General features: G+C 35.2%; 1 protein-coding gene across 1 annotated transcript in view; it reads left to right on the plus strand.

Moving 5' to 3' along the window:
• The window catches only part of LOC144448670 (importin-7-like), a 29,506-nt gene that overhangs the window by 2,331 nt on the left and 1,528 nt on the right, over positions 1-25,647 (plus strand). Inside the window, exons 2-25 of the mRNA XM_078138948.1 lie at positions 4,347-4,428; positions 5,241-5,397; positions 6,751-6,909; positions 8,697-8,853; positions 9,072-9,161; positions 9,935-10,029; positions 10,451-10,521; positions 11,219-11,321; positions 11,705-11,850; positions 12,150-12,343; positions 13,965-14,054; positions 14,683-14,890; positions 15,553-15,671; positions 16,323-16,442; positions 17,011-17,077; positions 18,028-18,153; positions 18,761-18,858; positions 19,556-19,648; positions 20,001-20,221; positions 21,202-21,344; positions 21,952-22,091; positions 23,212-23,341; positions 23,768-23,884; positions 24,746-25,647. The exon at positions 24,746-25,647 is cut by the window's right edge and continues 1,528 nt beyond it. Coding sequence (XP_077995074.1) covers positions 4,347-4,428; positions 5,241-5,397; positions 6,751-6,909; positions 8,697-8,853; positions 9,072-9,161; positions 9,935-10,029; positions 10,451-10,521; positions 11,219-11,321; positions 11,705-11,850; positions 12,150-12,343; positions 13,965-14,054; positions 14,683-14,890; positions 15,553-15,671; positions 16,323-16,442; positions 17,011-17,077; positions 18,028-18,153; positions 18,761-18,858; positions 19,556-19,648; positions 20,001-20,221; positions 21,202-21,344; positions 21,952-22,091; positions 23,212-23,341; positions 23,768-23,884; positions 24,746-24,837 — 3,018 coding nt within the window. The 3' untranslated portion in view covers positions 24,838-25,647. The remainder of the gene's footprint in view (positions 1-4,346; positions 4,429-5,240; positions 5,398-6,750; positions 6,910-8,696; positions 8,854-9,071; positions 9,162-9,934; positions 10,030-10,450; positions 10,522-11,218; positions 11,322-11,704; positions 11,851-12,149; positions 12,344-13,964; positions 14,055-14,682; positions 14,891-15,552; positions 15,672-16,322; positions 16,443-17,010; positions 17,078-18,027; positions 18,154-18,760; positions 18,859-19,555; positions 19,649-20,000; positions 20,222-21,201; positions 21,345-21,951; positions 22,092-23,211; positions 23,342-23,767; positions 23,885-24,745) is intronic.

The raw sequence follows: 25,647 nt of genomic DNA on the forward strand, positions 1-25,647 counted from the left end.
TCTTGTTTGTCACAACTAGTATTTATTTGTATACATACAAATACCCTGTCAGTCTGTGGTATAGAGGATTGATTATTGATAGTTTGTTGACATAAATTGACTTCTTTACCGACTGAAATGTTAAAAAATAGTCATACATGTTTCTCCCCTCATATCTATATTTTGTATCACCCTTTGGGGAGGTAGCATTGAAACTTCGTAACTTGTACTTGGCTTGAGCCAAACAGCCTAGGCTATAGGGGTGTGGAAGGAGGGGGGTGGGGGGGGGGTGGTGATGATTAATGATGAGTTTTAGTGGGATGTATTGATTTAATATGTCCAGTGTTGTATTGTAAGGTAATCAGTTCTGAATTACAAGGAAGAGAGTGAAGGTCAAAGAACAGATTTACAATCTAATACAGCAATTCTGATATTGGCTTAAATCCAAGAAATACTAAAAGGCAGAGTAGATGGTCAATCTGTATGTAGATGTAGATCAAGGTCAAGGTCTTTAAACAATGCTAAATACACAAATATAAATTACACCATGGAAATGACCCATCTACTAAAGTTTAAGTGGTATTCATACATTGTATTAATACTGTGTGCATTATTCATCACTGAAGCACTTATATTGAAGCTATCCTTTTCACACCTCTGGTTACTCAACACCTTCAGTAAAATTTAGATCATTCTGTCAGATCAAGTTAGACACTGAAGAAGGACAAGTGATTTGTTCAAAATATGTCTGTTTCTCAATTTAAAGTGGAAGAAGAGAATTTGTGTATTCATACATGTACATACATGTAGTATTGTTTATTTAAATTGCAGTACTTGCAATCACACCACAGCAGTGTTTTATTTAAGGGCGGTAAGTAGGTAAAATCTACCGGGGTTCCCACATCATTTTACCAGGGTTCCCCACCTAAACTATGATACATTGCATGGGAAGCACTACCAGTTTTACCTCTTTCCCCCTTTCTGTTACCGGGGTTCCCAAACCTTAGCAAAAACACTGCACAGTGTCAGATTTGTACAAGAATTAATATTCATGGATTCTTGGTTCATAGTATCAAACATTGATAATATTTTGGAAACTATTCCCAATTTTCTCCGATGTCTCCTGACACTGCTGATGAGATATCAGCAAAATTTGAGATTTGCTGCCAAAAAATTATTTGATTCTGAGCAGAAATGTTTGTCAGATTTATCATTTGTTAACAAAAAAGTGTAATTATTATCATTATTATTATTATAAAATATCTTTATTCAGGGTAAAACTCAATAAGTGTTACAAACAACGCAGAGCATTGCAGTGTCGGCTTCTTTCCATTGAGGCCCTCATACATCAAATCAACAATCACACAAAAGTCCACTTATAGATTCTTAAACACATTAAGATATAAAATACACACATTGTGACATACCAGCTTCAGATAAATAAATAACTGCTAGGCAAAAGAAAAGTCTCTGTAATTGTCTTTGAAGTGTTTAAAAGTTTTAGCCTGCTTTACATGTTCAGGTAACGAATTCCAGAGATTTCCACCCTTGTGACTGAATTTGCAGAGAGCATCGTTATTGTGAGCTGGCTTGATATAGATGCTGCTAGCTTTACAATATGTTGCACAAGAACACTGATGAAGGAATATCAGTACACAAAACATATTTTAACTTGTGCTCCACTTGTAACTAGATGTTACCATGTGACAGTTGTATTTAAAGGTGATTCAAAATGCTCACATTCACTATCGCTAATTTGCTAGACGACATGTTTGTGAAATGCATTCTGGTTTTAAAACTTTTCAAAAGCGTCTGCAAACACCTTAAAATGACCCTTTTTCAGTCACTTCCCTTCGGATTTACTTCGAGAGTTTTCGGGTATTTCCGGTCCCACCTAGACCACGGGATTTTATGACGTCATAAAGAGACATGGGTAGCACGTAGCCTATGGCGAGCGTAGTCACTAGGTGAACAAAACTCAACAGCATTGTGAAAAAATGCATTGCTAGTGGTTGTAACAGACATCAGTAAACAAAAACTACACTCTACATGTCTTATTAACCAACATTTACCGTTATTTACTCACACTTTCTGACTAATTGGTAGTGTCTGTGGGTATAAATGCTAAAATATGATCTCCCCATATTATGGCAAAATAAATCAAAACGGCTAGACTACAGTGTAGATATACATAAACACTTGTAATGTCGCTCGCGTGTTTCAATTTATTTATCTGATTTTTTTAATTATTTGCCGAGGAGAAGCATTACAATATCTTCGACAGGCATGGCGTCGACAGCATATTATAGCCCACTATACTCACTGATGTCGCCTTTTGAACGGCGCATTTAGCAACAAAGTAAACATATTTATCTTGAATAAATATACTAGCTATTAGATTGCCATATCATCAGCAATAAAATTGTAAAGAATTGAGGAAATTTCGTGAGTTTAGTGTTGTCATTTACATGACTTTAGCAACTCGTCTGGAAGAAAACTTGTATGGTTTCCCTTGTTGCGATATCCTTAATTTAATGCAACAATGCAACGTGCCTATTTAATATTCATTAGAAGAATTCTGTAACGAATCATGGTATTCGAAGTGTACACTTTAGGAAACCAACAAATCAAATATCGCGATGTGTTCATGATATCAAATACGATTGGACAATATTGACGTCGGCAATCAAGGTCGTGACCCCAGCACATGGTTATGAAAGAAAGCCTGCAACTAGATACTTGGCTAGCCACGTCCGGTCCCGTTTCTCAGGGTTTGTTTTGAAGTTAGAGACGTTATTTCTGTACGACTTGAAGAATTTTACAATATATCTGATTGATAAATATGGATTACATCAACACGTGGATAAATTTAACCCGACACGAATGTGCGCTGTGCTCTCCCGATTCCATACGTACATTGTACATACACTGCTTCAGCTTTGATCGGCGGCCTACACAGGCATTTGTTTCCCGAGTTATGGCTCAGAATATTTCTATCAGAATACAATGAAATGACGATAATATCGTTAATATTGACGTATTAAACCAACACTATATGAAAGGGGTAAAATTACACATGTTTCTGTGATCGCGCAGTTTCACTAAATGCGAAGGAAGACACAAGGTATGAAAGGCAGCCACCATTACCGTACGTAAACATGAACGTTCAACCGGCCGTTGTACTGGGCATACATTTCGATGATTTTACCTTCCGTCACTTCCTGGTTCCTAAATTTATTAATCTTCCGATAAATCGTGTGGTTGTTACAATCGGACCACGCTTACCAAAGATATCAACCGATTTCTGACGCCATGTAGTGGAATTGGAGCAGATAAATTTTTTCTTTTTCATTTATACCCACAGACACTGCCAATTAGTCAGAAAGTGTGAGTAAATATCGGTAAATGTTGGTTAATAAGACATGTAGAGTGTAGTTTTTGTTTACTGATGTCTGTTACAACCACTAGCAATGTATTTTTTCACAATGCTGTTGAGTTTTGTTCACCTAGTGACTACGCTCGCCATAGGCTACGTGCTACCCATGTCTCTTTATGACGTCATAAAATCCCGTGGTCTAGGTGGGACCGGAAATACCCGAAAACTCTCGAAGTAAATCCGAAGAGAAGTGACTGAAAAAGGGTCATTTTAAGGTGTTTGCAGACGCTTTTGAAAAGTTTTAAAACCAGAATGCATTTCACAAACATGTCGTCTAGCAAATTAGCGATAGTGAATGTGAGCATTTTGAATCACCTTTAAAGTCAAACCTTTGAATAGCAGCTCCCCAGGGGACTGACATGAAGTGGCTGATGTCCTGAGGTGGCCTCTATAAGCGAGGTCTCTCTATTGAGGTGATAGTAATGTAGGTTTGACTCTAAAAGCATAATGTAATGACAAGTGATACGTTTAACTCAAATTGGTGTCAAGACAGCCCAGAAACTTGTCTTGGTGTTATTATCTTGAGAAACTCTCCACGTGCAGAGACTTGTCTTGGTGTTACGATCTCAAGAAGCTCTCTACATCCCGAGACTTGTCCAGTGTTTTTGCTAAGGTTGGGGGACACCAGTAACAGAAAGGGGTAAAAATGGCAGTGTTTCCCCATAGAGTATATGGTAATTTTGTTTGGGAACCCAGGCACATGTAAAATGATAAGGGAACCCCAGTAGATTTTACCTACTTGCCACCCTTTGCAAAAGCACTGCTTGTCTTCATGTTACCCTCTCTAAGAACTCTCTACACCAGAGAATTGTCTTGGTCAGAGAGAGTCTAGAGATACATGTACATGTAGTAACATGTTTAGTGTAGACTTGAACTTCACATACATACTTAGAAATTAATGTAATGACAACTTTTTTATTTTTCCCAACAGGTTCATAAAATCATTGGTTTTGCACCTACACTGCTACAGGTTGTCATGAGTGATCAGTTACAAATGCCAATCAGACAAGCTGGTATGTACAAATGTGTTAGTCCATGTGTTGTATAGATAGAGGAATATGATTGGTCGAATTAATTGCAAGTTGTTGGTGCAATAGTAGTCAAATTCAACAGTAGGAAATACAGAATAACCAAATCAAGCAACACATTCAGCATTTATTTGTGCACAGTACAGTGTTGAATGCTAGCAATAGTAATTTTTTCATTCATTTCTTTTGAAACACTAACAATGGGTTCTCTGTGATGAGATCATAGTTTTAATTTAATTAATGCATGTAGCTCCTATGTATCCCAAATCCACAAGCATTTTATTCCTTTTCCTTGCATGTCCTAAATTTCTAACCCTTAGTTATCCCTAATCCCTAACTCACCCTTCCCAAATCCCCAAACATTACCCTTGCCTATCCATAACATCTACTTATCCCAAATCCCAAACCTTACCTATTCCTAACCCCACCTTATCCCAAATCCCCAACTCTTACATGTACTTACATGTATCCCTTACCCCTTCTCGTACCTATCCCAAACCCTTAACTCTTACTTATCCCAACTCCCTAATACCAACTTGTCCCAAATCCCCAACTCTTACGGTTACCTGTCTGTAATCCCTACTTGTCACAAATCCCTAACTCTTGCTTATCCATAACACATAACTCCTCCCAAATCCCTAACCCCAATGTATCCCAAATCCCAAACTCTTACTTACATTTAATGATTTATCCCTAAACCCTACTTGTAATGATCCCAAATTCCTAACTCCTAGTTCAGTGATTCTAATCATGACTTGTGTTGTAACTCAAATATTTGGTACTCTTTATATTCACAGGTGTCATTTACTTGAAAAATATGGTTAGTCAGTTTTGGAATGAACGAGAGGCAGAAGAAGTGGGTGGTGCTGTACCATTTAGTATCCATGATCAAGACAGACAGGCAATCAGAGATAACCTGATAGAGGCAATGATTGGGACACCAGAATTGATTAGGTAACTTTATTTAACCCCTTCAATACTGAAAACATTCCCGCCAAAATTGTTTGAACAAAATTCTTGTTTTATGTAAGTTTTTGGCATATATCAACTTCATTTTAGACTGGAATTAAAGATATGTTACTTCCTAATAAATTAATATTATTGTAATTATGAAAATATTCATATAAATTGGGTCCCCATATTATTTAAAACTCGTCTCTAGTCATGAAAGGGTTAAGCAATATTGACCCTTAGGGCTAAAACAAAGTTGTGTGGTTGCAATTATGCTTAATTTTAGAATAGGTGGAGTAGGTAGATTTTTTTTGTTGATTTTTTTTTCTGTGCATGTGTCTAGTTCAGGTAGTTATGTTTTCTGCTGTTTTCCATATGGTCTCTGTGTTATTGGTTTCTTCTCATCAGATGTACAGTCATAACAGATTGGAAGAACAGTTTTATATTGTCTTTTTAAGTTGATGTCAGTTTCCGTAACCACTATTTCTCATGAGACTTCACAATTTCTGTTGATTTTATTATATTTTTCTTGAATACATAAAAAAAAAGTTTAGGGTCGTCAGTGAAAAACTAGGTGGGTTCGGGTAACTGGAACCAAAAAAAACTTTTTAGGCCATGTGGGGGAATTAATGTTGGCTATTTGTAACAAATTGTTGGTCCCCATCCACACATATTAACCCTTTCATGACTGGAGATGAGTTTTAAATAATTTTGGGAACCAATTTATATGAACGTTTTCATAGTTATAATAATATTACTTTATTAGGAAGTAACATTTCTTTAATTCCAGTCTAAAATGAAGCTGATATATGCCAAAAACTTACATAAAACAAGAATTTTGTCCAAACAATTTTGATATGATTTCCTTATAATGGTGTTCTAAACAAAAGTGTTTTTTTTTAAAAAACGTAATGATTTGACTTCACGATTAATAATGTAAGTCATCCCTTGACACAGAGTAAATTGTAATCATATATCTCTGTATTCTGTCAGTTTTATGTTGTATAACTAGAAGTACATGTATGTTTATGCCAAATGTTTAAGTCTGATCTCCCAGAACAACTGTCTATAACATGACTTTAATAACTGTAATTCACAGAGTACAAACTTGGAGTGTGTTTATTTCTAATATATAGTCGGACTACCCAGGGCAATTGTGCCTGTAATTTATTTCACAGAGTACGTCTTTGTGTTCTACCAAATCTTAGAATGTGACTACCCAGCAATTGTAGTGCCTAAATGTTATTGCTTACATTTTGTATTTCAGAGAGTACATCTCTGTGTTATACCAAATCTTGGCTGTGACTACTTATGACAACTGTACCTATAACTGTAAATTGCTTATTTCACTCACAGAGTACAACTCGGAGTGTGTTTATACCAAATCTTGAAGTCTGACTACCCTGGGCGATGGACTGGTATTGTAGATAAAGTGGTTCTCTATATACAATCTGATAACTCAGGTGCATGGTATGGTGCACTGGTTGCTATCTATCAATTGGTCAAAAATTTTGAGTAAGTATATAAACTTTGCATGAATACATCAAATTTGAATAAATTGCTAAAAGTTGAAAAATGTGCTAGAAAGTGTGGAATGAGTTTGTACGTACGTACGTACATACGTACGTACGTACATATAATGTACATACATACATACATAACATACATACATACATACATAACATACATACATAACGTATGCACACACACACATACATACATACATACATACATACATACATACATACATACATACATACATACATACATACAAACGCACACACACATACATATATACATACATACATACATACATACATACAATACACACACATACATACATACATACATACATACATACATACAATACACACACACGCATGCATGCATGCATACATACATACATACATACATACATACATACACACATACACACATACACACACACATACATACATACATACATACATACATACATATACATACATACATACATACATACATACATACATACATACATACATACATACATACATACATACATACATACATACATACATACAGGAAGTGATTTGTAAATATTCTGGATAAACATAATCACTTGTAATCACAAGTTAATGCAAGTTATCAAACTATACATGTATAATGGCACCTTAATATGTGGGAAAGCAAAAGACGCATGTAGAGACTTGATGGTTGGTTATAATGTAGTGATTACCAGTGCTGCAGTGTTATTGACTAATCACTTCCCATAAGTACAATAATATTTACATATTACAAGTTTCCTGTTTTTGTGCAATTTATTAGTTTATGGTAATTTTTTTTCAAGTGAAAAACACACATTAATGCTGTTTTAATCATTACAATCCTAGATATACAGTATACCCCTTTTCTCATCTAGGGGGAAATTGTCTGCTATGAAGACTTGTTTTCATAAGTTTGTGTACTGATCGACTTCAAAGATAACTTCTATTTTGATTTAGTCTAATGTTAGTTGTGGAAGTTTATTCACCCTTGAAACAATATCGGGGTCATTGACCTGTGAACTGATTGCAGCAGTTATTGACCTTTGAACTGATATGGAAGGTCATTTACTTTTAAAATCTTGTCTGGAGGCATTGCTATGATGTGTGCATGTGGATGAATGAAACTTTGAAATATACACTCTCAACAGTCATGTAGAGTATTGTCATTTAAAGTGTATTGGAAAAATGGCTAATTATATATTCAAAATAAGCACATTTGAAAGTTAGTCTGTCTATAGACATTCGTGTCACACTATCAGCCAACACTTTGCAGTTAAGAAGCCTGATAGGACTGAACAACATGACATATCTTGTCGTCTATGAAAGTAATGAAAATCTATGCTTACGAAGACATGAATGTAAAGCTGTATATGGGTTGCAGTGTGCCCTCTAATGATAGCCAATTTTTGTTGTGTGTCAAAATGATAAAAACTTGCATTTCTTGTGAGTCACCACACAGTAAGAGATAGGGGAACTCCAAATTTTGGTGCATCACTAGATATTGTGTGTGTCAGTGCCACATCAAATTGGCTTAGAGGGCACACTGGTCACCACATAGTAAGACTAAGAGATAGGGGAACACCAAATTTGGGCACATCACCAGAAACTGTGTAAAGTCAGATTGGCTTTAGAGGACACACTGATGGGATGTCACTAATGCAAGAACATAGGATTGGATGATGCACCTATTTTCTGCAGATGGCATTCTAGAGATCACATGTTCTTCAATTAATATCCACATGTTCTTCAATTAATGATCCTATTTTTGGTATGTAGATATAAAAAGCCTGAAGAGCGAGGGCCACTGAATGCTGCCATGCAGCTTATTTTGCCATTGATTCATCAGCGATGTCAACAGCTATTACCCGATGCTTCAGAGTTGTCTGTTCTCATGCAGAAACAAATTCTCAAAATTTTCTTTGCTCTTGTCCAGGTAAGTGTAGCTGTCTGTTAGAAGTTTTGTTATTGGTTGACTGAAGGACCATCATGTTGAATTGCTAATTTATGACCAATCAGAAGAGACGGCATATTAAACCTAAGGTGTTATATTAGGGTAAAAATTGAGCAAATACCACTAATGTGTAGATACAAGTAATCCATAATCTAATGTTACATGTACATATGTAACAATATTATTTTCTTGTATTTCAGTATAATCTACCTCTGGAGCTTATCACTAAGGAAGTGTTCATTGGCTGGATGAAAGTTGTACGTGTAATAATTGAAAGACCTGTACCCGATGTAAGTACTTATCTCACTAGTTTTAAAGTTATTTGTGCTTGTGTTGTCTTGATCATTAATGAATGCCATTGAATGCTATACACTTCACATACAATGTTACATGTATAGGGTGTTTTATGTAATGGGAGGGGGTGGGTGGGGGGTGACTTTCCAGTCATGTTTATCATGAAATAAAGTTGAAATCTGGATATTATTCCCCAATATTTTTCATCATCTAACCAAGGAAAATATGGGTGACCTAAGGAGCCTGGTCACTATGAGATGATAGATGGGTTGTGACAACCCTTTAACTCACTCATATTTTCCAGCTGAATGAAGTAAATTATTGGGAAATAATATAATTATACCTCCTCAAGCATAATTCATGAAAAATTGGAAAAAATAATGGCATTGTGGAATGTTTTGACTCCTATTTCAAGCACTGCAAACCAGTGATGTAGACATAGGTTGTCATGACATAGAACAACCAGGGTATATAATCCATATTTTCTGTTCAAAGACAATAACTTGGCTTGAGTGTGGTATAATGATAATAATTTTGTATTTGTATGCATCAAATTGAACTGGACTTTCAGGCAAAGCTTGTGTCTATGAGACTCTTAAACCGACAAACTAAGCTGTCATTGTGGCATATAGTGATGGTGGTTACCATGGTGATACAGATATATCATTAAAATGTAATCAAGATTATGTAAAACCTGGAAACTCTGGAACTATACACTGGAAAATCTATCATGTGATTTATTAACAAAACTTCATTTATTGATCCCCAGGAATGTCAACAGGTTGATGAAGAAGACCGGCCTGAACTTATTTGGTGGAAGTGTAAGAAATGGGCAATGCATATACTAGCCAGAGTATTTGAAAGGTAATGATGCGGATAAATATATTACACATACTGTTCAGAATGATACAAGGTAAAAAGAATTTTGGTGCAAAAACTGTTCCAACATAAAGTAAAAATGATGCATAATTGTTTGGAAACCAGGCATAAAAACTAACTCTTTATAGTATTTTAATGTCTTTCGAAGAATACATGTAATAGGTGTTTTTTTTTTAGATTTTAAAATAGTCTATATTTTATTCGTATATAGGGAAAAAGGTGAGTATAAAATGTAAATGATCTTTGCCATTTTACATTTCTGAATGAACATCTTTCAAAACAATGTTTTTTCAGAGGAAATTATTGTGATATGATCTACTGACTAATTGATAATTTCAGTAGTCGACTAAATAATGGAAAATAATGTAGCCCTTACCAACAATAAGTGTTTATATGCACTTTGTAGGTATGGAAGTCCAACCACAGTCAGTAAGGAGTATGAACAGTTTGCAGAGTGGTATCTTAAGGCTTTCTCAAGTAAGTGGAACTCAAAATCTAATGTCCTTTCAGGTTAGAATAATTATGAAATGTTCTACATTGTGCTTTTATCTCTGCTCAAAATGCTTTACTTTTGAATGAATTTCTTATGATGCTGTGATATTTCATACTTCCTCAACTCCTTGGGGAGTATAAGATCCATTTCAAAATCTGTGAACAAGGATCCAATCATTCACATAGCATCCTAAATCCTATCAGGTGCCCAATTGTAAAGCTGTGACGACTTCTTCCATTTAAATGTATTACCCTGTTCTGGCAAATTGTCTTTTGTAGCATTGATTTTGTTTAACCTTAAACTAGTTTTATCTGGTTTTAACCAGTTTAAACTAGTTTTATCTGGTTTTCACCAGTTTAAACTAGTTTTATCCTGTTCTAACCAGTTTAAACTAGTTTTATTTGGTTTTAACCAGTAAAACTAGTTTTAACCAGTTTTTAAACTAGTTTTATCCGGTTTTAACCAGTTTAAACTAGTTTTATCTGGTTTAAACTGGTTTTATCTACTTCCCATGTAACTATCATTAGGCAGTTTTCTACTAAACACACATTGAATACATCTTTCATGATTAATGGAAAAGAGTGAAAATATTAAGATTAATTAGTATAGAATTTACGAGTATCACCCCATAAAATGTTGTATTTTCATTAAAACTTTTACTCTCTCCAACTCTCCACCCAGATGAAATTTTACATGTTTTACTGAAGATGTTAGATCAATACAGGCAGGGAATGTTCCTCTCATCTAGAGTTCTCCAACAAACTTTGAACTATGTCAACACTGGGTAAGTACTTACCATTTCAATTCTCCAACAAACTTTGAACTATGTCAACACTGGGTAAGTACTTACCATTTCAGTTCTCCAACAAACTTTGAGCTATGTCAACACTCGGTAAGTACTTACCATTTCAGTTCTCCAACAGACTCTGAATTCTGTCAACACTGACTGTATTAGCCATGTACATGTAAGAGCTGTCAACACTAATAGCAACAGCACTACATGCATAGATCCATTGGCATTCTGAAAGAAGAATTGAAGTTATTCACTGGATGTATTTTTCATTTTCCTTGAAAGTGTTGGCTACAAAGATATTAACATTACTAAATCTTGTTTGTTGCACTGCAGAGTCTTTCATTCCATGAATTCCTTGTTATTTTCCTTTACAGTGTTAGCCATGCATTATCCTGGAAAGTCATCAAACCTCATATGGGTGTGATTCTGAAGGAGATCCTTTTCCCGTTAATGTGTTACAAAGATGAAGACGCTGAAATGTGGGAAGATGATCCTTATGAATATATTAGGTTAAAGTTTGGTAAGGATGACTTGAAATCTTCAGAAAGTTTTTTCCCAGTTTCATTAGACTAAAAATAATGTGATGGCCTTCATTGTCATCTCATTGTCAAACTCAACTAAAATTATTTGAGAATAATGTACTTATACCAGCTCCAGTAATATCAAAGAAAATTTTGGGAAAGTAATGGCTAATTTGAATGTTTTGACTCGTTTTTTGATCACAGCAGAACAATAGCATTGTGTATATTGAGGCATGCGATAAGAAATGTTGCTTCTTTTGAAACCTTACAAAGAATTTCTTTATTTTACTCTCTTCAGATGTGTTTGAAGATTTCATATCTCCAGTCACAGCTGCACAGACACTACTGCATACTGTTGTTAAAAGTCGGAAACAGATGCTAGAGATGACCATTGGCTTCTGCAGAGATGTGCTGACAACGAAAGATATTAATCCCCGGAAGAAAGATGGTTCTCTCCACATGATAGGAACTCTTGCTGATATTCTGTTGAAGGTAGGTTCTCTATATGATAGACACTGATATTCTGTTGAAGGTAGGTTCTCTATATGATAGACATATTCTGTTGCAGGTAGGTTCTCTATATGATAGACACTGATATTCTGTTCAAGGTAGGCTCTCTATATGATATACACTGATATTCTGTTGAAGGTAGGTTCTCTATATGATAGACACTGATATTCTGTTGAAGGTAGGTTCTCTATATGATAGACATATTCTGTTGCAGGTAGGTTCTCTATATGATAGACACTGATATTCTGTTCAAGGTAGGCTCTCTATATGATATACACTGATATTCTGTTGAAGGTAGGTTCTCTATATGATAGACACTGATATTCTGTTGAAGATAGGCTCTCTATACATGGACACTGATATTCTGTTGAAGGTAGGCTCTCTATGATAGACACTGATATTCTGTTGACAGTAGGTTCTCTATATGATAGACACTGATATTCTGTTGACAGTAGGTTCTCTATATGATAGACACTGATATTCTGTTGAAGGTAGGCTCTCTATGATAGACACTGATATTCTGTTGACAGTAGGTTCTCTATATGATAGACACTGATATTCTGTTGACAGTAGGTTCTCTATATGATAGACACTGATATTCTGTTGAAGGTAGGCTCTCTATATGATATACACTGATATTCTGTTGAAGGTAGGCTCTCTATGATAGACACTGATATTCTGTTGACAGTAGGTTCTCTATATGATAGACACTGATATTCTGTTGAAGGTAGGTTCTCTATATGATAGACACTGATATTCTGTTGACAGTAGGTTCTCTATATGATAGACACTGATATTCTGTTGAAGGTGGGCTCTCTCTATACATGGACACTGATATTCTGTTGAAGGTAGGTTCTCTATATGATATACACTGATATTCTGTTGAAGGTAGGCTCTCTATGATAGACACTGATATTCTGTTGACAGTAGGTTCTCTATATGATAGACACTGATATTCTGTTGAAGGTAGGTTCTCTATATGATAGACACTGATATTCTGTTGAAGGTAGGTTCTCTATATGATAGACACTGATATTCTGTTGAAGGTAGGTTCTCTATATGATAGACACTGATATTCTGTTGAAGGTAGGTTCTCTATATGATAGACACTGATATTCTGTTGAAGGTAGGCTCTCTCTATACATGGACACTGATATTCTGTTGAAGGTAGGCTCTCTCTATACATGGACACTGATATTCTGTTGAAGGTAGGTTCTCTATATGATATACACTGATATTCTGTTGAAGGTGGGCTCTATATGATAGACACTGATATTCTGTTGAAGGTAGGCTCTCTATATGATAGACACTGATATTCTGTTGAAGGTGGGCTCTATATGATAGACACTGATATTCTGTTGAAGGTAGGCTCTCTATATGATAGACACTGATATTCTGTTGAAAGTAGGCTCTCTATATGATAGACATGTTCTGTTGAAGATAAGCTCTCGATATGTAGAAACTGATATTTTGCTTACCAGAGGTGTACCGTCATTGGCTTTTGTTTGGCAAACGTCCGAGCACAGAATTGGGTCTTACCCGGTATTACCAGACTACTGGTTTCATTCATTAATTTCTAATCTTGTATTTTGTCTTTTTACAGAAAAAGAAGTATAAAGATCAAATGGAATTACTCCTTGCTTTATATGTTTTCCCGGAATTCAAAAGTGAATTAGGATACATGAGAGCTAGGGTATGTATCAACCCCCCCCCCCCCCCCCCCTTATTACCCAGCATGCATTTGTTTGAGCCCAGCATCATTATTGTCACAATTAATTACATTATGTATTTCTTCTTTTGTTGCTTGGTGTTAACTTTGAGACATATACATGGATTTCACTTGCCTCTCACCCATTATTATAAATCATTGACATTTTTTTTTCTGCAGTGAAAGGCAATTTGGAAATAAATTTAAGTTAGTGATGTCTTAAAAGAGGACAGTGGTTTATGATAAACTGAACATATTTGATTCCGTTGATTTTCAATGAACTCTCAAAATTGTAATTTTAGTGTATAATTATGTTGATTATATAGAAACCAAGGGCGCCTACAGAGTCAGTTTGCATGTAATTATACACTTAATCTCAATGTGAACTTTACTAATCAACAATCACATGAGGCAAGCAGATATTTGGTTTGCTGTATAGCGAACTTTGACCTCATGCAAATTAGAGAAATATCAAGATGGCAACATACAAGAGATCTCACTCTTTGTCAAGAATGTATACAGAATGCACAAAGTTATAGTAAGACTTCATAGTATATAGATTGCACTGATTTCTACTGATAGTGGAATAAATCAATTTTCTCTATCTTTTCAGGCAAACTGGGTATTACACTATTTTAGTGAGATTAACTTCAAAGACAAGAAAAACTTGATAATGGCTTTAGAACTAAGTAGGAAGTGTCTCTGTGAAGAGAAAGAAATGCCTGTGAAAGTAGAAGCAGCAATTGCATTACAGATGTTAATTACCAACCAAGAAGAAGCTAAGGATCATTTACATGCACATGTCAAGAATATTATTACAGGTAGGTAACATCTAGCACTACGTACATATGTACCTACCTACCCATCTATCTACTACCTACCGTACCTACTGTACATATACCTCCCTACCTGTGGTAACGTACGTGCATACATAGATACAGACAGACAGACATGCAGGCATACATACATATATACATACATATATACATACATACATACATACATACATACATACATACATACAGACATACCTACCTACCTACCTACCTACCTACCTACCTACCTACCTACCTACCCACACACACACACACACACACACACACACACACATACATACATACATACATACATACCTAGACAGACATATTGCATGTACTTGCATGCACACGCACACATTGACACATACATATACCCACACATAAGCATACATACTACACAGGTATATATACGCATACATATCCATAGATATATTACATGTTGTTGATTGAAGTCCGAAGTCACATTAGCCATGTAGAAGTACCACTAATTTGTGTCTTAATTTCCATCACCACTTCTGTAGCATGATTTCATTAACACCTGAGACAGCGGTAAAGTTGATTTGTCTGTTTTAGACAATATAATTTAGTGAATGTTTCAGACATAATTTCTATACAACAATAATTTCACTCAAATTTACTTACTCGAAATTCAACATTTTTTGCAGAGTTACTGTACGTCATCAGAGAGACAGAAAATGATGATTTAACAAATGTCATGCAGAAACTGATCTGTACCTATGATTCAGATATCATCCCTATAGCAGTGGAAATCACACAACATCTGGTAAGAATTCAGCATTATTCATGATGCAAATAGTCGGTATCTGAAATAGAATATTGCTGCATAGGCACATCATAAAAATAACAAACATTATAAAATAAGTCAACCTCCTTGTTCTATTTTGACCCTTTTGCATGAGGTCAAATGCTATCGCAAGTACCAAGAATTAAAGACTTTTTTTAACTTTTGGGGATCCTAAGAAAACTATTAGGAATAGTTAACTTCAAGAATTAGTTAATCGTTCAAAGTTATCCACATATCCATGGTAGTCTGTAACAATTATGTCACTTCCAAGAGTTTTTGTGTGTGGATTCTACAGGTTTATTAATGCAAACATCTTGAACTTGATAGTTCAAGTGCAAATGACAGGCAGGTCCTGTTTCCACAAAGTCAAATGTTAACCAGGTAATGTGTCAAGCAGGGATCTCAGTTTTTTGGCCAGCACTGGTGGACAGGAGTCCAAGTTATTAATGTTGATACAAATGCATTCTTCAGTAAAGTTTTGGACAAAATTCTTCAAATTAGCCATTGCATGTACTACCATTACCCCTTCAGTAAGAATCTATGGTCAGCTGACCTGCTAATACATTATTTCTGATTTCAGGTCATGACCTTTAGTCAGGTGACCCTCTAATACATTATTTCTGATTTCAGGCCATGACCTTTAATCAGGTGATAGATGCAGAAGATCAAACAGACGACAAGGCCATTACAGCCATGGGTATACTGAATACTATAGAAACTATTCTAACTGTCATGGAGGATCAGAAAGAGGTAAAATTAGCATAGCTGGTTTGTAAGGTCTCTCACTTTGACCATGGAGGTAGGATTTGCATATCTGGATTGTAACATCTCTCAATTTGACCAAGAAGGTACAAGTGTGTTCTACTTGCCTCCGTGATTTGACCAAACTATCCATCTGCTTGGTAAATCAAGTATGCTGTTTAGCAACAACAACAACCTCGTAAAGTGTCATTGCACCAAACTTCGGTTAATCCTGTTTGATTTCTAATAATAATGTTCAACAAGGACAGATTCAAATTTTGAAAGTACAGTGTTTTCAACTTAATTGAACACTCACTCAGGGAATAATTCACATTTTGTCATTATCATGATTAACACTTCATTCAAGTTACAAACATTTGGTTTAGCAATTTAGTTTTCTGTTTGTCATAATGTATGAAAATATTTCAGCAATAAAGATTTTTTTTATCTAAATTTTTACTTGACATTAGTTTGTAAGAGAATACTAATCAATTAATGTGCAACTTATTGTGTAAATTGAACACAATGATGTAATTAATTGAATAATATTAATATCAATGCTTTATTATATCTTTAGATAATGATGCAGATAGAAGGAATAGTACTCAGTGTTATAGGAACCATTTTACAACAAAATGTCATGGGTAAGTAGTCGTGTTTTTCACGATTTTAGAATATTTGCTACCGAGACTTGTCTTGGTATATTTATGTGTTCACAGTTGTCAGTCACATTGTTGATATGAAAAAATAGTAAAGGTTCAATGAAATGCCCATTTACCAAATAAATCTATTGGAATTCAAAATAAATAAGACTTTTCATGTTTTATGTGAAGAAAAAAGCACTTAGTTATTACCATCATTTGCGATCAGGGTTAATTTGGTAGTATTATCTGGCAAGTCTTTCATTCACATACAAGATGTTGTTTGTTTGTTTTTGTTTGTTTGTTTTTGATTGTTTGTTTTTGTTTGATACACAAAGATCCTGAAGACAGTGATTTGATATTCATGTATGTATGATTTCCAAGAAGTGACAATGTACACCTGATTGTATGCAAATATTTGAACACGTGTAGATGTTAGAATATATCGACTGTGTACATTTAGATGTTATTTGTTCGTCCAAGGAAAATATGAGTAACCTAAGGGGTCTTTGTCACTACGAGTTACTAGACCAGTAGTGGCAACCCTTAGAACACAAGTATTTTCCAGTTGAATGAAGAAAAATATTGGGGAATAATATAATTATACAATCGGCAATAATATTCAAAGAAAATCAGGGAAAGTAATGGATATTTAAGTATTTTGACTCATTTCAAACACAACAGAACCAATGACATAGACATGCGTTGTCATGACATAAACGCACGTTGTCATGGCATTGAACGACCAGAGTATATATTCCATGTTTTTTGCTGAACCTGGCTCATGCATGGTATAATTGACTGCACTTCTTTTTGAGAAGGAAATGTCTGGATGGAATGCAGAATAATAACACCAACTTAAAGTCAGACTTGTTTTATGAGGAAATTGAAAAAACAAAAAACAAACAGTTCGATGACCATAAAATTAATTCACTTTTGTCGTTGTTTTCCAGATTTCTATGAAGAAGTATTGTCATTAGTATTCAGTTTAACCTGTAGTCATATCTCACAACATCTTTGGCAAGTCTTCTTTATGGTCTATGATATGTTCCAAAAGGATGGCTTTGATTACTTCCTTGGTAAGTAAAAAGAGAATTCAAAGTAGAATGATATAATCAAAGGGAGGCAACATATAGTTAAAATCTGAAAAAGTAACATCTGAAAAAGTAAAGGATTCAACATGTTGGGGCCTAAAATAATCATTACCTGTAAGTTTTATGATATGATTTTTGACTTCCCATATTTGGGCATGTCTTGATACATTACCATATATGGCCATCTTAGATTTCCATATATGGTATACATTTGTTTCATTGCCGTATTTAGAGAAAAATTGAAACATTCCATATACTATGTAACAACTTCATTTCCCATATTTGGACATTTTTTTATTCAAGGCCATATTTGGACATATCTTTGATTTCCATATTTGGTAGTCATTCTTTTCATTGTTATTATGTAAAACAAAGGCTTCCCCATATTTAGGGATCTCTCGGTACATTTCCTTCCCTTGGTAGTGAACAAATTCCATATTTGGTTGTTATTTGCATAGCGTGTGAAGTAACCATGTTAGTATGCAATAATTGCATGTCAAAATTGCTGTCAGAATGCAAGACGTTGAAGTCATATTCAAGTTTTCTTTACCGAACCATATCCCGTTTCTCTCACACTATTTTCTACTTACAGAAATGATGCCAGCACTTCACAATTACATCATAGTAGATCCACAGGCATTCATAGCTGATGCTAAACATATTGAAGTTATCTACAACATCTGTAAAAGGGTAAGTAGTTATACTTTGAATTATTAAACAGTCATTTTCTTGGCGTATGAGAGTATTTTATAAATGTCCTTTTTGGATTTAGTAGTAAGAAATACAGATAATACATCACAGTCAATCCCTTTGGAGTATGCATGCTGTTACTGTTTATATCATTAACTAAATACAGAGCCCACACAGTGTAGGTGATGTTTGTGTGTTATCTTTATCTCAACATGAAACCTCGTCATCATGGCTCACTGATCTTGATAGTTCATTTAATTGCTTTGACTCGGTTTGGGGAAAAGAGCTGTAATGGTTCTATGGATGTTTATTACATAGAATATCTGAAGACTGTAATTAGATAAATAGCCAGGCTTCCTCCAAGTAGCAGGCTTCAACTGTATGGTCGTTCAGTAGTCATAGATGTTGGAGAATAACATGTCCCCTAAGATCTTTGGGAGCATTCTCCATAATCGCATCATTCTGTGAAGTGATTATAGAAAAATTGCCAACTACCTTGCCATCTCCATGGTTACATCACTTTATGACATCATCATAATAAACTGCCCTCAATCTGGCTATCGTAACATTATTGTCAGTTTGTGCAAACCGAGACATCAATTGCCAGAGTAGTAAGTGATTCCAGGAGTGAACACATCAATGAATCTTGACCAAAAAGGTAAAGTTCTTGTCATTTGTTGCATTTATTGATATACAGGTATTCAAAGGTGATGCAGGAGAAGACGCCGAGTGCCATGCTGCAAAGTTATTAGAAGTTATCCTCATACAATACAGGGGCGTTATAGACCAGGTGAGCACTAAGTTGAATATGAGTACTAACAATGATATGTACTTCATATCATGTGTCCTGTGCATCTCATGATCGTAACTAGTGGCAACAGAGAGACTTAAATAAACAAGTCTATCTTCTGGCTTCTAAAACAGTGAGTCATAAACTGATCACAAGGCACAGATGTATTTTACAGACTACAATTGCTCTGGGAAGAATATAAAATTACTTTGTATTACATTCCTTTGTACTGATATCCTTAAATAGATTCTATGGAAGATAAATCAGAACAATTTCAATTAAAAAACTAAAATTACGAAGGGGGGAGCTCTAAAAAAATTAAAATCAAGTTATTTTTCTCTTTGTCTTCTAGGTGATTCCGTCTTTTGTAGAATTAGTTTTAGAAAGGCTAACAAGAGAAGTGAAAACAAGTGAACTCCGTACCATGTGTCTACAGGTTGTCATAGCAGCACTCTATTATAATCCGTTATTACTCCTAGAAATATTAGAAAAAATGAGGTTACCAAATTCCGACCAGTCAATCACGCAGCAATTCCTAAAACAATGGTTTCATGATACCGACTGCTTCTTAGGGTAAGTAACCTGCATTTACCTATTTGTGCCGTAGAGGGTGCTATATAGTTAGCGTGCTTCTGAGAAAATAACTTGCAAGTACCTTTGTATGCCGTAGAGGGCGCCATACAGTAATCAGTCTGGAAGTGCTCTTGTATACCATAGAGAACTGCCTATAGTAAGCACTTCTAGGGATGGAACACAGCATTCAACAGTATAACATTCGATATATTTGGAAAATAGCTTTATAAGCTCAATGGTTGTTGCTTGTACGGGTGAGATTACTATCATTTCAACAGTGAATATTGAGCTTTTTTTTAACGTCTTTTTCGTACACTTTATGTACACATTCCAAAAGTAGAACTTCAGTGTTGATAGATGTAATATGAAAATTACAGCCACTAACCAAAGGTGCCGTCTCAATGTGTTCACCTCAGAAGGCCTTCAACTCTTATGTTGGTCTTAGGGATCCTTTGAAGTATAGTGCATGTAGTCTGGTAAAAGCATGTAAATTCACTACTTGTTTAGTTCATCTAAGAGTCTTTTCTGACCTGATGTAGAAAATTCAAAAGTTGTGACAATGTAAGCTATAAGAAACAATAGAGGAATCCATTACATATCATTTATATAAATCATTGCATCTTATTAGTGTTTTTAGAAGTGAAAAATGTTCAATGATGTCTCGTAATAATTTGATTCGTATTTTTTCTTCAGAGTACATGATCGTAAATTCTCAACTTTTCACTGATGTCTCATGATAATTTTATTCATATTTTTTCTTCAGATTACATGATTGTAAATTCTCAACTTTTCACTGATGTCTCGTCAATAATTTTATTCATATTTTTTCTTCAGATTACATGATCGCAAATTCTCAACTTTTCACTGATGTCTCGTCATCATAATTATATTCTTGCTTTTTCTTCAGATTACTTGATCGTAAATTCTCAACTTCTCACTGATGTCTCGTCATAATAATTTTATTCGTATTTTTTCTTCAGATTACATGATCGTAAAATATGTGCCTTAGGTTTATGTACATTGATGAGTGTACCTGCAAGACCAGAAAGTGTCAATACATTTGCTTCTCAATTCCTGCCTGCTTTGTTACTTATATTCAAAGGACTTAACAGAGCATATGAGAGTAAGTATGAAATAATAGTTACAAATAACTTTGATAATTAGCTCTATTTTGTACTGAAAAAATTCAAAAAACGATCCCACGGTACAAAAAATCTCATTTGATCACACCATTCCTTGAGTCTTTGTAAATGTGTTGCATCGAAATTATGTTTCACCTTTGACCCTAAGCTACCTGATGTCTTCTCAAGGGTTGGAGACAGTGATCGTCTGTCTCATACTACACCTGGAAAGAGATGATGGTCAGGTGAATCACAGGGTGGGTATGGGGGTCTGTAGACAGTCGAAGTGGTACCCTGTCTCATACTACACCTGGAAAGAGATGATGGTCAGGTGAATCACAGGGTGGGTGTGGGGGTCTGTACACAGTCAGTCAAAGTGATGCACTGTCTCGTACTATCCCTGGAAAGAGATGGTCAGGTGAATCATAGGGTGGGGGTATTGGTCTGTTGACAGTCAGTCAAAGTGGTACTCTTGTCTCAAACCTATCCCTTGACAAAGGCAATGATCACAGGTTGCAAATGTCGGGTAACTTTATTAGATTTTGTTGAAATTGTTTGTCATAGTGTGTGTTGCTATGGTTACAGCAGTGTATGTTGCTATGGTTACAGGTAGAGCACAACTTGAAGAAAGTGATGATGAGGATGACGACGACGATGATGATGAGGACGAATATGAGGAAGTCTTAGAAAGTGATGAAGATGAAATAGATGAGAACTCCAAGGAGTATTTAGAATTATTGGCTAAAAGGGTAAGGGATTATTTAAATGAATAAATACCTGAAACTAAGGAATATTTGTTACCATTGAATTCACTTCAAATTTAACAAGTCTCTGGATGAAAATGTTATTACATTATGGATTTACACTGCGGTTCGTTTCACCAAAAGGATCATAAGTGTATGCATGGGCGAGTAGATTCATTAAATGTGTATACAGTTCACAGTCGCGTGTAAGCCAATACTCCATTCCTGAACGGTAATATTCTGGAATGGAACACCAGCCCATACGCGACTGTGGTACAGTGCTAAGGTGTGTGCACAGTCAGGTGGTTCCATAACAGCTGTGTGTACACAAAAATATACAGTTACTGTGCTGTGTTTGGTTCGCATTTGTATATATTTATGTATGTATGAATATATTTCCCACTATCTAACTACGCTTATTCTATATATCAGGCGTGAGTACTAGAGTTCTTTTTTGGTGTGTGTGAATTTCGATCTTTTCACACGTATAACTGTCAATCTTGCGCTGTTGTCGTCCTATGCCATAACATTCAGATATAGTAAGGTGTTGACCTATTATGTCGTGCCTTGAATTCCTTGATAAAGAATTTTTATTTGAAATGTCGGATTGCATTTATTAATTCGGACTGTCTCATTCATTCCCTATGCTTTTGTTATACTTATGTAAGTGACTTCATGAACGGGTAGTAGTGTACAAATATATCTATCTATCTATATATAGACTTAATTCAAAATAAGGATGTGATAAGTCTCTACTCAGAGTTTCACGCTACGAGTGATCATCACACAACTCCCCATCTGATTGCTCGAAGCATAAAACTTTGTGTAACGACTTATTACATCCTTATTTTGAATTAAGTCTATAATGCTCTGCTACAATATTTGCATCGAGCACTGTTCTCTCCAGCGAGACACTTACATTCATATGTGTGTATATGTATATATAGCCAGATACACATACTCGAGTGTACACAGCCTCAAACAAAATGTCGTATTGAGAGTGTTCTGTAACAAGAGTGTTATTCCAATTATGTAAATGTATATGTATAATACATGTAGTGTCTGGTTATAGAATGTGTACATGGATTTCTATCTTTACTTAACAAACTGTTCTGATTTAAACTAGGCTGGTGATAAATTAGGAGAAGATGATGAGGATGGTTATGAAGAAACAGCCTTGGAAAGTTACAACACACCACTAGACGATGATGACTGTCCTATCGATGAGTATATGATATTTAAAGAGGTTTTACAAGGTAAGTGATTCATTCGTATCCTGTAATGTCTACTTGAGTTGCTTGATTGTGTGTGTTGCTAATCGTAGCAAACACCCTATTCTTCAGTTTATGTGTCTGATGTTAACCTAGTCTTCATTACCAAGACTCTCACAACTGGGGTTCTCTACTATGCCACCTAGTCTTGGTTTTGTAATGAAGGATCTTTAGATGGTATTCCCAATATTTTTCTTCGTTCAACCAAGGAAAATATGAGTGGCACAACCTCACCATATTAGTTTTGACATTTCTCACCAGTAGATACTTTGATACAAAACACTTATTTTTTTAAGTTCTGTTATCTATTATCAGGTGGAAGCGTCAGCTGCTGCACATAGCAACCATCACTAGAGGGCGCTGTGCTATACAGGATTTCACATATGGAAATTGTATGTTTTGCTTTAACAGGTTTACAGATTCAGGATCCTAGCTGGTACGATGCATTGACACGTGGTTTAACACCCGATCAAAACTTACAAGTTCAAGAAATTTTGAAATTAGCTGAACAGAGGAGAGCTTTAGCAGGTATGTTATATTTTTTTAGTGTTTTTCGCAAGTTGTATGGGAGAGACAAACCAAAATTACAATGGCAAGATCCCTTCCAATAAGGTAAGACAATTATTGAGGTGTTTTGTAAATGTATCAACTAAACTGACATTTAAACTGACATTTAAACAATGTAACTACAAGAGAGGTGAGAGAGCTGCATTTGATCCAAATCAGAATTGTTATTTTGGAGAATCTGGAGTAAATATCATTAACTTGGTGATGTAGGTATAGAAAAGTTCAATAACGTGGCACACAATTTTTTTTCTGATGAGTAACATAAACAATATACACACACTGACCCAGCGTGCAGGCACACACACACACACACACACACACACACACACACATTTACATAAAATGTACCATTTTATCTCCCTGAGTACACCAAGCCACATCACTCAGATGAGCGAAAAGGAACACAAAGTTATTTTTATTCATAGTGAGATAAAATGTAACATATTAAATGTGTCTGTATCTGCGTTTTGTTTGTGTAATTCAGAACGAAAAATGTGCGAGACATGAAAAAATTGTGACGCCGTAATGAAACTCTATAGTCACTCTGGTTTGGTAGTAAAGAACATGTCACCTAAATGAAACTGTATAGTCACGCTGGTTTGGTAGTAAAGAACACGTCACCTAAACGAAACTCTATAGTCACTCTGGTTTGGTAGTAAAGAACATGTCACCTAAATGAAACTCTATAGTCACTCTGGTTTGGTAGTAAAGAACAGGTCACCTAAATGAAACTCTATAGTCACTCTGGTTTGGTAGTATCATAAGCTGTTTATTTATTTGGTTGCATTGCTATAATCTTTTTCTTTCCATCTTCCTTCACAGAATCTAGAAAGATCCAAAAAGTTGGTGGCTATCAGTTCAAAGAGACGTCCGTGCCTACAGCTTTTAACTTTGGAATGCCACCACCTCAGTAAATCTTACTTATCAGTCCCTCTGAACACAAGCTGCCATACCTGTAGCATGGAACATTCCCATTGTAATTAGACCTTAAGAATTAACTATTATAACTCAAGTGGGTAGGTAAGGCCAATAAACATTTCTACAGCTTTACAACCTTATAAAGAGTAAGTATTTTATATCCAGTGTAGGAACCGTAGATTCATTTTTTTAGACAATTATTAGAATTCAACAATTTGATGATCCAGGGAATAGGCATGATTTTTTTAAAGAACACTCAGGGCAGACAAAAGTTTAAGGATATACTTGCTCTGGAAATGTTAAAATAAAAAACCCAAATACCATACTAAATTTCTGATTTACATGAATAAGTGTTTTTAAGTCTCTACTTTCACTGTAAATAAAGTTTGACAGTTTTTTTGTACACTGTTCTTCCTCCCAGTAGAGACATCTCTATATGATATACCATAGGGTTGGATTTACTCAACCCAGTTCTAAAGTATACAGTTACAGCTAAAATGATGTAGGTGTGGTGTTTCACTCATGGGACATTACAGCTAAAATGATGTAGGCTTGGTGTTTCACTTGTGCCATGTCATTTAATACACACCCACAGACATGAAATGTTGATTATCAGTTAGAAAATAAACAATTGCAGCCATTAAAATCATCAAGTCCATGTGTTATGTTTTCATTATAAGCCTATTTTTACTGCACTGTGAAATAATAGCAATGTGTTCAATGTGATTGGGCAAATGATCCTGCTGTGTTTATTGTGTCTCAGTTATAGTCTAGAATTAAAGTTGTCTATCTCTGTGTCAAAAACG

Source organism: Glandiceps talaboti, chromosome 17, assembly GCF_964340395.1.
Source record: "Glandiceps talaboti chromosome 17, keGlaTala1.1, whole genome shotgun sequence".
Taxonomy (NCBI): domain Eukaryota; kingdom Metazoa; phylum Hemichordata; class Enteropneusta; family Spengelidae; genus Glandiceps; species Glandiceps talaboti.